Below are 17,385 nucleotides of genomic sequence, written 5' to 3'. Positions count from 1 at the left end.
ACAGTGACTGATGAACTCTATGGAAGTGCTAACTAGCAGTAGCGATTGGACCCCAGATACATTCTTTTGAGGTTGGTATCCCCAAAATTTGTGCGCTGGCTCTTGACGTGCTCTGTATTTTGTGGGAGGAAAAATACTGTGTTTGTCGTCACTAATAAGCACTTAGTAAACATGGCAATCCATCTGACAGTGGTGGGTGTTTTATTGCTGACATTATTATAAGTTAGTCTGAACAGGGCAGATTGTACTCTGTGCAGCATTGAACATTCTGTGAAAACCCCAACATTCCTCTGCATATGACTTACTTAGGCACATAATAGTAAATTCTGTAATGTCCGCTTGGGTGATCTTCCATGACATTGAAAATACTCTGAAATCTTGACCAGTTACTTCCCCCTCTCCTTTTTCCATGATAACATGGAACATATTTCTGACTTTTTGTTTTTAGCAACACCCAATTGCATATCATAAAATTGTAAGCTGCCTTGAAATCCACATGGAGTTCATTTTTATCCTTCTTGCAGTCTTTATTTTATGTTCCCTTTTTAGAAATAATTAAAATCTAAAGAGCAAAATGCAAAGGGGAAATGTGCCTCACAGGCTGCTATAAACTGTACTGCGGACTAAATTGCAGTTATGTTTTAATTTACATTCATATAATTATGAAAATAGGACAGTCCCTACGAAGAAGATGCTTTATGAAATGACATGTAAAGGCGTGCCTTATAATTTTTCAAGATCAAAGACTTAAATTAAATTGTCTGTTTTCCTACAGTATGATGCGTTCATAGTTCACTTGCTTAATATATAAAACAGAAAAAGGTGAATATTGTTGACTATATCATTCTTTGCTAACTAAGCTAATGTTCAGCAAGATTTCTAGGGCCTCCTTTCAGGTCTTGTAGTGTTCTGGAACCTTTCACATCTACACATACATTAATGCTTACAGATGTGTTATTCAGAGCAAATGATACCAAGCAAAAACATTTTAGCAATTTTTAGTTTAATTTTACTTTCTGCTACTAAAGATGCCAAAAAAAGGATTAAAACACATTGTTATACAAATATACAGTAGGATCTGCCTTCTGCCATTACAAATGGAATGGTTTATTTATTCTACTTTGGATTATTTTTGCCCCTATCTGCAGCATCCTACATAGACATTCTTGTGCTTTGAACTTGGCACCTACTGTTATTGTATTTATGTACTTTAAGGGAGGATTTGCACATCAAGCAAATCAACAAACATTCAGACTCTCCTTTAGTTCAGACCATCTGTATATTTAATTTTCTACTATGAATACAGTTCCATTATCTTTTTATCTGTTCCCTGTAACTTTCAATTAAATTTATGAAACCAGCAGCGTCACTGTGCCTTGTTTGTCTAAAATGATTTGTAGGCAAGACTGGTTATTAAATAATATGCCCCGAGGTATTAAGCATGCCATATATATACTATGCTCCTTTAGATCTCTTAGATAGGCTGTCAAATTGCTGGAAAACCGGATTGTTAGATGTAGAGGTGTGGGTGGGTTTTAACTATTTTTATGATGCCAGGTAGGCAAAATCTGTCATCATACAGCTTGTTTTTGAACATAAGATTTGCAGGATGTGCTAGGTAAAAGCAGTTGGATGGACACGTGCCTTTTTAATGCTATTGTCCTACTTAAGAGCTTTGTTGGTTGTTGCTGTTTGTTTTATCTAGACCTTCTGGTAAGAGCGTACAATAAGCTAATGGCACATGGGTTTTTTTCACCAGTGCTGCCATCTATCTGTAAAAACTGGCAATGAAAATGCCCCTGTCTGTCACGTCACAACCTATGACATTGTGCTAATTGTTTTTATAATGGTTATGACGTGAGGGTCTTGCTGTATAGTGGGGCTTCCCCAACCTTTCCACCCAAATTAAAGCTTTGAACAGAGTGACCGTTAGGAAATTATGGAATAATTTCCTATGAGGAACATTTCTTTCCAGCATTTTCTTGGAGAAAAAAGTATTTTTAGTAAGTGTGTGAATGGCTTCTAATGATTACTCTTAATGCTGACTTGGGACAGTGCTCTTCCTAAAGTTTGTTTGTTCTGGCACCCTACTTACAAAATATGGATGATACGGCACTAAGAAAAGGGTGTTGCTGCTAACGTCCAGCTGACATATAACTTTATTAAACACTGATTCAGCCAAGACATACATCCCACTTGTTGAGTAGTTTTATTATTACAGTGCTTTAAAAATAATCTGTCTGATGGTTTTTAATGTTTTCGAAGTTGGCTTTCCTAAATGCGGATTTCGTAATCTTGAAGAACACACACACGCGATCGTGTTACTGACCAGCGAGGGGAACATTTCCCAAAGACTCAAGTTTCTATGAACAGTGCCATTTTGTATCTGACAGTTATTATTGTAATTACCTTAACACCCTTGGGAAATTGACTGAACCGACAGAGCTGTTCTTGTAAAAGAAAGCATTTTGTTGGGAGTTGCTGTAAGCTGCATCTCATCATTCATTCAGAAAATCTTGTTCTTTTTGCAATCAGACCACTGTGAGATCAGGTTTACTCTGATTCTTCTGAAACAGGTTCAGATGTCTGTGGAACAATGCTTACAAGTATCACTTATTCATGGAGACAAATTTCATTTTGTTGTTCATTCGTTTCTCCCCCCCTTGCAACGTTTGACAATTATACAAAATTAATTATACATTAAAAATACAGCGTTTATTTTATTTTGTCAACCCTTTAGAAGGTTTGTTGTGTATATTAACCCTTTAGAATGTTTGCTTTCAATGCTCTTAGCACTTCTCAATTTACATTAATTTTCTGTTTTGTGCTTTAGACTACTATCAGGCATTTAGCTCACCAGCAGAAGGGATGCCTTTTAGTGATATGTATGAACTGGTATTTTTTTTGGGAGGCTAAGCCTTCCTAAATCTTTTCCAACTATGCATGCTAGGAATAATTAAAGATCATAAAAGGCAATAATGATTGTTGGGCAATGCTAGTTTTGTGCATTGTGTTCATCGTTGTATAGGAAATTTAGGTTTCTGCAGGTTTTTGAACAGGCTGAACGGTTACTGTACATTTTTTGTACTGTACTTGCCAAACTGGCAAATACAGGTGGGCCAGACTCTTCCTTTGTCTTTAGTTTCTGTTAACTGCTTCTAGAAAGATGCTTTATCGATATCTGGAAAGGGAAGTGTAATGCTTCCATGTATGAGGTGTGAATATCTCCAGCTACAGTAAAGCATGCCATAACTGGGTGTTTTTTTTGGAGGTTGCCAAATAAGCAGATCTTTGTATGATATGGCTACCAGGGATATGGGTGTAATTTTCACACATTTGTTACACATTTCTTTGGTTCACCCCTGAAGATTGGTTCGTTTATGGCCAACTTTCTAGTTGAGTGTTAGGGTGTAGGGTGTTTTTTCCAGCATTACAGTTGTTTTATTTCTTGGCACTTCCCCAGGTGCTTTTCTCTTTTGAGGCATGGATGAGGTTTTATACCTTTCATATTGTGACTTTCATACTGGATCTGAAAATCTACAATGTTAAGGGTGCTGTAAAATACAGTTACAAAACATGGAAGTGTCGACAGCCTTCTATGTACATTCCTGCTGCCTGGCTATGTACAGTGAATCTGCCAGTTGTGAGCACAAAAGACCCTTTGATAGCCTTGAACAGCTGAGTGAGGCTTGGAGGCTTACACCCCAAACCAAGAGACATTACTGAATAATGTGCTTGCTGTCTTTATTGGATGAACCTTTGCCCCCAACCTTGTGGATCGGTCTGCAGTCAACTTCCAGACATTCTATGAAAGAGTTCATTTGATTGTCTCTCTTCTGCCCCATTTTTCTCCATTTCATGCTTGCAGCGCAAATGAGAGCCGATAAAACACTTTGCCACTCAAATCTTTATCATCTTATTTTTTGCTCACTAGTTTGGTTAGGAGACTGTTAATTTGTTACTCTCACAGTCTGAAAAAGGGCTGTCCAACTGGAGACCTAATGGCCCACAAAAGGATTTATATTGCCCTCAGTCTCATCAAGGTTTTTTGTATGTTTTTATTTTCCTGAGATCATCATTGTAATATCTGCATTAGGTGGCATTATTAGCCAATTACATTCCATTATCATAGTGGGATATTTGTTTTGGAATTTACATTTTTATCTGCTGGCTAGGATCTCTTTGACCACAGTAACCATTCAGAAGAGACTAGAAAACTGGTAATAGAGTATCAGAACAAAATCATAAATGTAAAAGGTAGGCTTTATAGGCTACCCAGTACTTATCTGGCTTTACACAGGCCAACATTGTGGACATTAAGCACACTGGCTGATAACAGGAATATTTGTCTGAGCCGGGTAAATTATTTAGACTGCAGCAAATAAGCTCACTTTCATTAGTTCCATAATGGCTGGTATATATTGAATATATTTTCTGTGCTTCCTTTTCTTTCCTTTTCCTTTCCTGGTTATGGATGAAAATTTCTTAATAGTGTGCTGAAGTTTCTAATATAATACAACAACTTGCATGTGAGGCTCCTTGTGGAGTTGTTATGATATTTTAAATTAAATTCATTTGAGTATTCAACTTGCTTGTGTGGTATAAACTTCCTAAAATCATCCTTACTGCTGAGCAAACACCTTTAAAACATGTAGTAAAACAATAAATCAACCAAGAATCCAAAAGAGCAGAAATGTATCTATCTCAGATGCACTGATAAATTGCTTACAGGGATCCTGTCATCGGAAAACATGTTTTTTTCAAAACGCATCAGTTAATAGTGCTACTCCAGCAGAATTCTGCACTGAAATCCATTTCTCAAAAGAGCAAACAGATTCTTTTATATTCAATTTTGAAATTTCCCAGCTACCCCTGGTCATGTGACTTGTGCCTGCACTTTAGGAGAGAAATGCTTTCTGGCAGGCTGCTGTTTTTCCTTCTCAATGTAACTGAATGTGTCTCGGTGAGACATGGGTTTTTACTATTGATGTTGTACTTAGATATACCAGGCAGCTGTTATCTTGTGTTAGGGAGCTGTTATCTGGTTACCTTCCCATTGTTATTTGTTTGGCTGCTGGGGGGGGGGGAAAGGGGAGGGGTGGTATCACTCCAACTTGCAGTACAGCAGTAAAGAGTGATTGAAGTTTATCAGAGCACAAGTCACATGACTTGGGGCAGCTGGGAAATTGACAATATGTCTAGCCCCATGTCAGATTTCAAAATTGAATATAAAAAAATCTGTTTGCTCTTTTAAGAAATGGATTTCAGTGCAGAATTCTGCTGGAGCAGCATTATTATCCGATTCATTTTGAAAAAAATGTTTTTTTCCCATGACAGTATCCCTTTAAGCCCATCTCTCTAAGTTGAGTTTGCAAGCCCTGCTTGCCCTGGTTTCTTTGCCCAAAAGGCTTGTGAAGAATTCATTATTTTGGCATCCATCAAAATTCTACAATAGGTACATGTATGATTTATAATCATATTCTGTAGTTGTGTTGAAACTGGGTTACCAGACCCCCAAGCTTAAAATTTTAAGGAGCAATGGAAATATTTGTTTTCTGGGAAACAGTGGGTGTGAGCCATCAAATGAATTGCAAATGTTCCATGTAAGTTTTATAAAGTTCTTAAGGTAAAATGTACATTATTTAAAATCATATTTAAGTTTGCTTTATTTTTATATATGTTCAGGAGTATATTTTGCCATTGTAAGAATCAGTACACTTTTATATGCTGCGTGGTTCAATTCTAACCGTTGGCTGGGCTAAATGTAACAATCCTTTTATTCCTTTTAGGTGACCACCTGAAAGTCTGCTCCCAGAGACACACATGCTGCTCCCTAGCAATGGAGGAAAAGTACAGCCAGCAGAGTAAATATGACTTCAAGGCTGCAGTTATCGAACCATGTAATAACATGCAACATATTTTTGCCTCCAGATTCAACAAGTTTGATGGTAAGGATGTTTTACTTAAATATTTCTGTTGCTGGTTTGCAAACCTTTCTCTGTAAAGGTACACATGTATTGCAATGTATGCAACGGTTGCACTTGAAGAATTGTTAAAGGAGAAGGAACTGCTGCATTTACGTGGGGGTGCCAAAAGTAAGGCACCCCAAGGGATTGTATATATTTACCTCAAACCCCGGGCCGGTGCTCCTATCAGGAAAAAACTGCGCCGGTCCACGGGTTCTTCCAGAGAGCACCACGGAGCAATAGGCTTCTGGCTTCTTCATTCTTCATGGGGGGGGAAGAGTTGCCATATGGCCGGTATTTTACAGCATGTACAGGTATGGGACCTATTATCGAGATTGATAGGAACATGGGGTTTTCTGGATAAGGAATTTTTATGTAATGTGGATCTCCATACTTTAAGTCTACTAAAAAAATCATTTAAACAATAATCCCAATAGGCTTGTTTTTCCTCCAATAAGGATTGATTATATCTTAGTTGGAATACAGTACAAGGGACTGTTGTATTATTAAAGAGAAAAAGGAAAAAATTGTAATCATTTGATTAAAATGGAGTATAAGGAAGACTGCCTTTCTTTAATTTGGAGATTTCTGGATAATGGGTTTCTGAATAATGGACCCCATACCTGAACTGCATTTAAAGGAATTGTTTAGTAAAAATAAAAACTGGGCAAATAGGCTGTGCAAAATAAAAAATATTTGTAATAAAGTTAGCCAAAAATGTAATGTATAAAGGCTGGAGTGACTGGATGTCTAACGTAATAGCCAGAGCACTACTTCATGCTCTGTAGCTCTCTTGGTTTCCACTGGTTGCCAGGCAGTAACTAATCCGAGACTTGAGGGGGGACACATGGGCCATAACTGTTTGATTTTGAATCAAAGCCGTATTCTAAGGATCCATTGCAAACTCACTGAAAGTTATGTCCCATGTGGCCCCCCTTAAAGTCGCTGACTAACTCAGACTTATACAGCTGAAAAGCAGGAAGTTGTGTTCTGTTATGTTACACATCCAGTCACTCCAGCCTTTATACATGACATTTTTGGCTAACACTGTATTAGAATTTTTTTTATTTTGCACAGCCTATCTATTTACCCAGTTTTTATTTTTACACTGAACAGTTCATTTAAACAAGCTGGGGAAGTCAATTTATTCTTTTTTTTCTAGCTGCTTCTTATACACTATAATTTTTAAATTCATCCTTAAATATTAATCCGTTCTTGTACTCTCTGCTATCCTAGTATTTTTTTCTCTGTGTGTTCAGGTTAAGCTCACTGTTGGTTGAAGGGGAACATTTGGCTGTAAATTTCTTTATGTGCTGATTCAAAGTTTTTTAGTGTTTCTCTTTCCCTCGGATATAAGTTTTTCTTTCACACCCTTATTTTACCAGTCATCATATGTATGAAAACCAGCTGTTTGTGCATGTGGGTATTGGCCTAGAATAATAATAATAATGTCGACTCTTCCTTTGCCATTTCTCAGCAAGGGACTGAGGTGGTGAGGTTACTTTCCATAAATCCAACAAAAATCCTTAAAGATAATGTTTTAGGACAGAAGGGCAATTAATATAGGGAGAGAATGTAGAGCTTTTAAGAAATTATTGGTGCATCTAATTTGGGAGGTAGTTTTTACCTTTTAGTGATGTACATGTGTGTGTTTTTTTTTTGTATGCCATATTTCTGAACCTGGGAGAGATATCAGTACATATTTCAAACTTTCCATGAAGGGATGCTTGTTCTTGCTACCTTTCAGACACCCCAACTGTTTTTTAATCCGATTTTCATGTTACATAGAATAACTCCTATTTTTTTCTTTTTTAAATTCTTATTAGAATTTGCTTAAAGGAAAAACCCCAAAATGAATATTTAAGCAACAGATAGTTTATATCATATTAAATGACATATATACAGTATTTAAGTAAATATTGCCCTATTTACATCTCTTGCCTTGAACCACCATATCATGATGGTTTCCGAGGTGCCTCAGAGATCACCTGACCAGAAATACTACAACTCTAACTGTAACAGGAAGAAGTGAGGAAGCAAAAGACAGAACTCTGTCTTTTAATTGGGTCATGCGACCTAACATGTATGGTTTGTTTGTGTGCACCGTAAATCCTACGATCCCAGGGGGCAGCCCTTATTTTTTTTTAAATGTCAATTTTCTATTTATGATTACCCAATGGCACATACTACTAAAAAGGTATTTTTTATGGATTATTTACATGAAGCATTTCTTTTTATAGACTTGCATTGTACGGTAGTATACTTTTGCTTTAAACAGATAAACCAACCCTAGCAACCAGAAAGCAGATTTTAACCCAAGGCCAGGTTTTTGTTGTCATTGCTGTTTTAATCATTGCTGTGTCAATTATCCAGTCCAGAGGTGCCAAATGAAAAGTTTAATGTTTTTTAAGGTTAAAGAATTCTATTCTCCTCTGTTTTCTCTAGCTTCTTTGCAAGTATTTTTGTCTTGGCATGGTGTTTCAGCATTGCTTAAAGCTGACCATAGACATTAAGGTTTTAATGGACTTTTCATTATTGTAGGACTGGGTTTATCCTGAAACGATAGTTTAAAAGTATGATTTCAAGCAATAGTGTTTAGTTAAAGCTTGGAAAACTGGGGGTAGCTGCCAGCTTGGCCTTGCAAACAGTCGGAAAATGTTTGACATTTCACTGTTAACTATGAAAATTTTCAAACCTGCTCAATTGATTTTCTGACCAATGTCCGATGAAAAATCGCTAGATGTACAATTGTTCGGTGCCTTCTAACATCACGATAATTTGACTGATTTGTCGGCTTGAACTAAAAGTGGTCGATAGGGAGAGAAAAATCTTAACATCTATGGCCACCTGTTCAAAATATTGTCTGACCATGGCATCTTTTCTCTCTCCCCACATTATGGGGTGTGCCATCATCCTTAGGCCAGTGTCACGTGAGGTGTTTTTCTTTGCTTGACTGATCTGCTCCCATTTTGTATTTGCACTGGCAGGCAGGGAATCATGCTGTAGGTGAGCATACAGATTGGATTTCGGTGCAGAAGCGCAAAAGTGTGCCCATACAATAAGGCAACAGAAATTGTGGCCCTCTGCCATTCTAGACACAATAGCCAGAAGCAGAAAACTATTCAACATATAGATAAAAAAAAAAGTTATAACTGCGCTCTAAAGCACACTTTGAGCAAATTTACTCTTAATTGGGATTGTGACACTCTCAACATCTTTTAAAGCCTCCAATGAAGTGGATGTATCTGGAGGCTGAATTCATCTGAATAAAAGTAAAAGCTTGCTTAGCTTTACCCAATAAACAGATTTTAATGTAAACAATGCCATGTTTACCTAATTATTTTCTGTTGCAAAATGTATATATTTTGTATCCTGAATATTCAATTCATCTAAAGCACACTGAAGCAGCAGGAGTGTTGTAGAATGGATAAGAAGACCATCTCTACTTGAGTAAAGGTGTCGGAGAGGTTAAATGACTAGCCCAGGGCCACAAAGTTGTTGACACAGAAGGCAGCCATCCCAGGGCTTCACAGATTACATAGCCATGCCAGGTCACTTAAGTGTTTCTATAACCAGAAAAAAAGGAAAGGGGGATGGGAAGAGAGGCTACATCAGGAAATACAAAATCACATTTCTTTGCCTTTGCAACACACTGAACAGCAATTAAATTGCACTTTTTTTTGTTAACCCTTTGTAATGTTTGATTGTGTTGGAGTGCACTCCCCATCCCATTTCATTTTCCTTCTGCTCACACTATACAAATAAATAGTTTCCCTGCCATGCTTCTTCATGCCTATTGCAGAGAAAGACTTTTTAAGACTTTTACAAGCTTTGTGTTGGGGCCGTTTTTTCTTTTTTGTTTGTTTCCAATGGATATCTGGCATCCCGCTTGCGCTTTCATGTGAGGCCTGCTGACCTTTACCCCAGCTGCCACCAGCCTCTAAGTGCCCTTAATTGCTGTTTAACCAAATCTAATTCTGCTCCCAACCAAAGAATGAATTCCTTTTGAAAAGAGTTGATCGTAGTCATAAACCACAAGACATGAAAGGTGGCTGTAAAATAGAAAGGACAGCTGTTTTTAGATTGCTCACTCCAGCAGTAACTGATTATGGTTTTGCCAGCTGGGAGACATTTTTATATGTAAGTTAAAATTATTCTATCATAATAACTAGGATTTGGGTTTTCATAAATGTAAACCTCTGCATAACATCAACTACCTCTAAGAAGTATCCCATTGGTTTTTTTTATAATGCGCAAGAGCATCAAATCTAATTAGAATTATCCAACCACATTTGACACACCCCCCCAAGTTTGGAACTTTTGAGAGGGGCAAAGTCTTTTATAAGTTTATTTCTGGATGTGGGCCAATTTGCGTTACACACCCATGTTTTCATTTCTTTTTTGAGGCTTATCAAGTGTTTTCGCTTGCCTGCAAATGGGAGTTTGATTATATTTTGATAATTGATCACCAGGAACGTTGGACTTTGCTTTCTTTAGTGTCTACATGGATGACTTCATGGAAATGCTGCCTACTCTTTGTCACATACAAATAGGGTTGTTGCCTTTTCTGGAAAAAAGAAAAGGTGATATCTTTCTGCCTATTAATAACATTGTAATCGACCACCATTTTTCCTATTAAAATACTAGCAACCCTGCATACAGTTGCTGTAAACAAACATTGACTTAACTAATGCGCCCATATCACTAGTATCCATCTAATACATCATTTTCCAAGGGTAGCTATTAGGAACACAAAAATGTATATAGCTGCATCTTGTTGAAATAAAAAATTCCCAAATGTGATAATTTAAAATTCTGTGCTGTGGACAGTGAGCTCTAGTACATCACTGGTCTGTACACTGCGTAGATGATATATTTGAGCTGGCTCAAATACATCAACTGAACAGATGGGTAAGTCTGCAGTCACACAAAGACTGTGGCATTATAATGTTTCACTGTCTGGAAAAGTAGTATATCTTGCAACAGCAAGTTCATGCTAAGATAGCTGAAATCATTTGGGGCTTGTTTATTGCGCCAATGCTGAAAATAATAATTTGTTTTCCTTGGTAAATGTTTGTGTGTAGTAGATTTTTAAGGGGTTGTGGTGATTTAATGAGTGTAGCTTGTTTGGTGCACTGCTATAAAGCACAGAAAAATAATGAAGTAATCTTTGCATGTGTAAACTTAGGTTCATCAAATTTAAGGTGTTAATTTATGGAACCAGAATGTCCATACATTTGGAGAACCCAATAAATGTCCCTTTAAAAAAAAAAAACTGTTTAATGGGGCACAGTTGTGGTGTTTTAATTTTTAAACAGCAAGCAGTAAAAAAGAGCCTTGCATTGTATTTGTTTGTAAAGCGCTACAAGGATATGCAGAGCTGTAAGTGCCATGTGGTATGATACACAGTAGGAAGGAAGTTCCTGGCCCGTAGAGCTTACAGTGTTAAGTGGCTGTTATTGTAATAACATGCTACTTTTTATTGGGTCAGCTTGACTTTTTATGATGTTGCTCCTGTAAACGGATATTGGCATGTTTGAACAATTGATATACCTGTAATCCCAGGGTGCTGTTAGCAGAACTCTGAGAATTGGATATGATTCCTGGTGATGACTCCCTTACTGATTCCATGTCATCATAGACATGTCTCTATATTTCCCTGTGCCTTAAGGTGGCCATAGATGTACCAATTACAATCTTTCTTGGAAAGGCTCTTTCCAAGAAAGATTGTTCGTTCCAAACACGCGTGTAGAGATGAATCGTCAGATATACAGCTAAAAACAATAGAATTCTACCTGTATCTGACAATTCAGCACTAATAATGGCCGATGTTTGGGTGCTTTCAAAGGCACCCAATCAACCAATCAAAATTTACAGCCCGATCGATGAGCCGACCGATATCCAAGACTTCTGTTGATATCAGTCGGCTCTTTTCCCACCATACATGCACCAAATATCGTATGAAAATATATTTCATACAATATTATCTGTGCGTCTATGGCCACCTTATAGCACCAAATTGGGTTAGGGGCCAATTGTGTCCAAGCAAAGACTGTGCATTCAATAGCAACATGTATTAACAGAAAACAGTGGGGGAAGCTAACCATATGATGTAGAATGAGCTAATTTGGCAGAAGGGTTGATTAAGAGAAAGTGGGGTTTGCAGTAGAAACTAGGGATGCACCGAATCCACTTTTTTGGATTCGGCCGAACCCCCGAATCCTTTGTGAAAGATTTGGCCGAATACCGAACCGAATCCGAACCCTAATTTGCATATGCAAATTAGGGGTGGGAAGGGAAAACATTTTTTACTTCCTTGTTTTCTGACAAAAAGTCACGTGATTTCCCTCCCCGCCCCTAATTTGCATATGCAAATTAGGATTTGGGTTCGGCCGAATCCTGCTGAAAAAGGCCGAATCCCGAACCGAATCCTGGATTCGGTGCATCCCTTGTAGAAACAGAGGTGTTTGCGTCGCTGATCTGAATCAGGAGAAGACCAAGTGGAGGTCTGATATGTTAACGAGTAGGATTTATGACTTTTTGCTGTTGAATACTTTGTTTGGATAGGGTGGCCATTCATGGTTACCCACTTAATCAGGAATTAAAGGAAAACTATACCCCCCAAACAATGTAGGTCTCTATAAAAAGATATTGCATAAAACAGCTCATATGTAAAATCCTGCTTCATGTAAATAAACCATTTTCATAATAATATACTTTTCTAGTAGTATGTGCCATTGGGTAATCATAAATAGAAAATTGCCATTTTCAAAAATAAGGGCCGCCCCCTGGGATCGTAGGATTCACTGTACTCACAAACATACCAACAAACCATACATGTTAGGTCACATGAGCCAATTAACAGACAGAGTTGTGTCTTTTGCTTCCACACTTCTTCCTGTTACAGTTACAGTTGAAGTATTTCTGGTCAGGTGATCTCTGAGGCAGCACAGAGACCATCACGAAATGGTGGCTCAAGGCAAGAGATGTAAAAGGGCAATATTTACTTAAATATATATACCAGTTTGGTAAGATTCTTTAATATGCCACTTAATATGATATGAACTATCTGTTGCTTAAGTGTTCATTTTGGGGGTATAGTTTTCCTTTAAGTAATCTTAATATGACATCTGTTTCTTTTATCTCAGGCATTGTAAATATAAGGAACTCATTAGCTACTTGTTCAAAGGAGCTCACATGGAAATCTCCCAACATATATGGATTTCTCCTCCCTTGCATTCATTCTAGCCTGTGTGGCCACAAATCTCATACGCTACACGCCCAGTGAACTCAGCTAGTATCAGATGTTATAGATGGAATCTGCTCTAGATGTGCATTATTTCTTGTGCTGTTTATAGTGAAGGTTTCCGGTATGTAGCCTTCAGCTTTTAGAAGGTATGGCCCCAGCCAGCTGATTGCTGAAAATGCTGGAAAAATAACAACAGTTGCTGGAGGGCCATATATTGAATGTTTCTGCCGTAAAAGAAACATGTAAGTCCAGTTCTCTAAAAGTATGTCCAGTAACATCAACCCTTGGAAGTTATATGTCCATTTAAAGTCACTTTAAAAAAAAAACTCTTAAAATTATATTTCACCCCTACAATTTGGTATGCAGCGGGAACTAATTTGCTCAAAGCAACCCTAAACCAAACAAATGAACATTAAATTAAAGCTGGTCAGTCCAAGAACATACACACAAGTACAAAAATACACTGTTTTATCTTGCACTGATACACTCAAGTGCCTGTTCTTTTCCTTTCTTTTTTCATACATGCTAACAAAGGAAACCATCCAATGCCTCCAATACAAATCTAGGGCTTCCTGCTATATACAGATATGAACATCTTGCAAAACCAAAGCAACTGTACTTAATATGTCCTTTGTTCTTCTTATTAGTCCAGACCTATTGAATTAATAAGATATTTCAGAGTGAAACCAAGGTTCAGGAGACGGTTATTACAAGTAATGCTACTATGCAGAGAGGTACAAGACTTTTTATTCTATGACTAGAGGTAAACCAGTTAGGGACCACTGTACGGGGTTTACCTTGACGTGGTATGGTGACGTATCAACTTTTTGATCATAACTTTGTAACTAAAAACCCCATTTTTTTTGTAAAAACATGCACTTGCATATATACTGATATATAATTATTATGAGACAGGGGACCAGGAAATGTGCATTGATTAATTGGCCAAATCAGAAGCACTTCCATTGTATTTAAACACATTTTAACTTAGCCTTGGAGTGCACCCACAACCCCCTTTTTTTTTGTATATTTCAGGGGAGACATGCAGTATAATACAAATAAGGCAAAGCTATAGTGAGATTAGCCAAAGGAAGCCAAACAGCAGCCGTCAGTAAATAGCATAAAAGCTACTTTAACATACTTCTTCCACTCTTATTTTTGAGATTCAAATGCTACATGAAATGTTTCTTAGTTACCTCTGAATAATATTCAATATATTTTAGACATTCTTTGTGGCTCTCTGTTTAATATGCTACCGAGGAAGGAAGTTGCTGGTCAGAACGAAGAGATTTGCAGACAAATATACAGGGCTTTGTAAACATTCCAAGCAAAACCCCAAATTCTTCTTCAGACAGGAAATACCACTCGTTATATGGGCCAGCCTTGTGCTGAACTTGGAGAAGGGTTGGAATCTTTATTTTCCCCCCCTTTTATTTTAAAGTCAAACTTTTCTTGAATCCATTCCTTCCTGTCGGCAGTAGTTTTGCAGGCAGAGCCACGTAGCATCAATGCAAAGAAAGAGTAAAGAGAAACTTTGAGTGCAGATATTGTCATGTTCTGGACCCAGTAGTGGGGCTCATTTATAAACATTGGGCGTATTTGCCCCTGGGCAGTATCCCATTGCAACCAATCTGTGATTAGCTTTTTTCAGCCAGCTGCAGGTTGAACACTGAAAGCAATCATCTGCTTGGTTTCTATGGGTTTCTGCCCAGTTGCAAATTTGCCCAGTGTTTATGAATAGTGTTTGTCTACATATAACTTGTCATTGTATACATCATCCTCCAGAGTACTTTTCATGTACAGAATAGCCACTGTATGAGAATGTTTGGTACATTAGAAACAACCATCAACAACCATAGTCAATAACATATTTGTTAAATTACAGAGTTGATCACAGTTAAGTAAACTGGCTCTGGTGGGTTTTCTTCACCTGCAAGTCACCATCACCTACCCATTTAAATATGTATTCACTGAACATGATATGGTAGGGATTACTGCAGGAATGTAGATATTTAAAGGGGTTATTCACCTTTAAACTAACTTTTAGTATGATGTAGACAGTGATATAATTATTTGCAATTGGTTTTTATTTTTTGTAGATTAGCAGCTCTCCAGTCTGGCATTTCAGCAGCTGTATGGTTGATACAGTCTTGTTTACCATAGCAACCAGGTTTGGAACCATAATAGGAGAGGGACTGAATAGGAAATAGAAAGTAACAATAATAATAAAATTGTAAGTTCACAAAGCAACCGTTTTCTTGCAGGGTCAGTGACCACATTTGAAAGCTGGAATGAAATGGAAAAAGAAGTCCAATAATTCAAAAACTATAAAACCAATTTTTCTCTTATGACATGAAAAATATTTTTTATGTATTGTGGTTTGATGCCTTCTTGTTCCCTTTATGCAGCCTGTGGCTCTCCTGATGTTATGAGATTATAACTCCTGGCATATCAGCTTTCAGAGGGTATTGGCAATTAAAATAATAGAAATATCTGGGTAGCCACAGGTTGTCCAACCTTGACTTTTCTAAATTCAGTTTTGTTATCCCAAACCTACTGTTAATTCAGTGCTGTTTTTTTTATTTACTCAGAGTTTTTCAAAGAACTTCTCCAGAATGCTGAAAACTCTCTAAATGACATGTTTGTGAGGACTTATGGGCGGCTATACATGCAGAACTCTGAGCTTTTTAAAGATTTCTTTGTGGAACTTAAAAAGTACTATGTTGGCGGCAATGTCAACTTGGAAGAGATGTTGAATGACTTCTGGGCACGGCTGCTGGAGCGCATGTTCAGACTGGTGAACCCCCAGTACCAATTTACAGATGAGTACCTGGAATGCGTCAGCAAATACACAGATCAGCTTAAGCCCTTTGGGGATGTGCCTCGAAAACTGAAGCTTCAAGTCACCAGAGCTTTCGTGGCAGCTCGTACATTTGCACAGGGGCTGTCAGTGGCCCGGGATGTCATCAATAAAGTGTCCACAGTAAGTGTTTACCTGCAGCATCTCAATTGCTCAATATGCACAGTATTATGTTATATTGCATGTTTGTGCAGTAATAGATTGATAAATGATACTTTGCTTGAATTAGAGTAGAGGCAACAGACTAAACCAGGTTTTTTGTTTTTTCTATGCCAGTTCTTGCAAACGTAAAAATGCTCTGCCTTATGGCTTTGTCCTCAGTCCCAGAGTAACCTTACTGATACCAGTCACTCCCATATTACCCTGACATGGTGGGAATGGGGTAGAAGAGTTCGAATTAGAAGTAGATGAATATATGCAGTATTTTTTAAACGTTCATAGCACACACACTACAGTTTAAGAATATATTGTATCCCCTGCTTAGAATATCCATTCTGTACATGTTTAAAGTTATAATGGCATTGCAGAATTTTGCATGCCCGCTGAGGAGGCATCTGTAGCTATTGGTTGAACAGTGACATCTTGTGGTCAAAAGCAGGTGAATCTGTGCTGCACTCATCTGCTTAGCGGACCACACATTGATAAACTAAAATGTCCACAGAAAATATACACAGTGTGGATTTAATATTCATTGTGTATAAATGAGCATTTTTCCATTTGACTTTAGAAAATGACTGATTATTTAATGTAATGTGAGCAAGGATTTAGTTCAGCTTCCATCAGGCCAAGATTCCTGATTTTGTGAGACTCTTTGTATGGTGTGGTAATAAAGGGCTGCATGAAAGCTGGTGATGTGGGAAGGTGGAATTTGGTGTTGCATTAGATTTGGGCTACTTTGGACAGCAGTTTGATACAGTGCCACATACATGATTGCTTTCTAAAGGTATGTTGCTTTTGGTGGTGCTGTTTGTACAAGGGTAGAGTACTATATGAAATATTTTGTACATTGGGTGGTTATCAATGGGGCATTCATTAAATGTATACGGTTTCTAAGTGGGACGGCACAGGATTCTATATTGGGTAAACTTTTTAATCTGTGTATTGATAATTTGAAGGAAGGCTCTGAAGCATGTATATATGTATCCCAATAACACCAAAAATATGCCGAAGTATTGCTTCTACCCAGGCCATGTCATTTTTGCAGGGGATCTTGATAGACTACCAATATGGATGGATAAATGGCTGAAGACATTGTGTTGATAAGTTAATGTTAATATGCACACTCCTTATACCCTTAATGAGAATTGTAT

At 37.6% G+C, this 17,385-nt stretch overlaps 1 protein-coding gene across 2 annotated transcripts in view; it reads left to right on the top strand.

The window, feature by feature from the left end:
- The window catches only part of gpc4.L (glypican 4 L homeolog), a 65,026-nt gene that overhangs the window by 27,294 nt on the left and 20,347 nt on the right, over positions 1 to 17,385 (top strand). For both annotated transcript variants that reach the window (XM_018228786.2, NM_001090719.1), the window contains 2 exon segments: positions 5,790 to 5,948; positions 15,807 to 16,198. In XM_018228786.2, the coding sequence (XP_018084275.1) occupies positions 5,790 to 5,948; positions 15,807 to 16,198 (551 nt within the window).

Source organism: Xenopus laevis, chromosome 8L (assembly GCF_017654675.1).
Source record: "Xenopus laevis strain J_2021 chromosome 8L, Xenopus_laevis_v10.1, whole genome shotgun sequence".
Taxonomy (NCBI): Eukaryota; Metazoa; Chordata; class Amphibia; order Anura; family Pipidae; genus Xenopus; species Xenopus laevis.
Note: the sequence above shows the minus strand (reverse complement) of the source record. Positions and strands in the feature narration are given on the sequence as shown.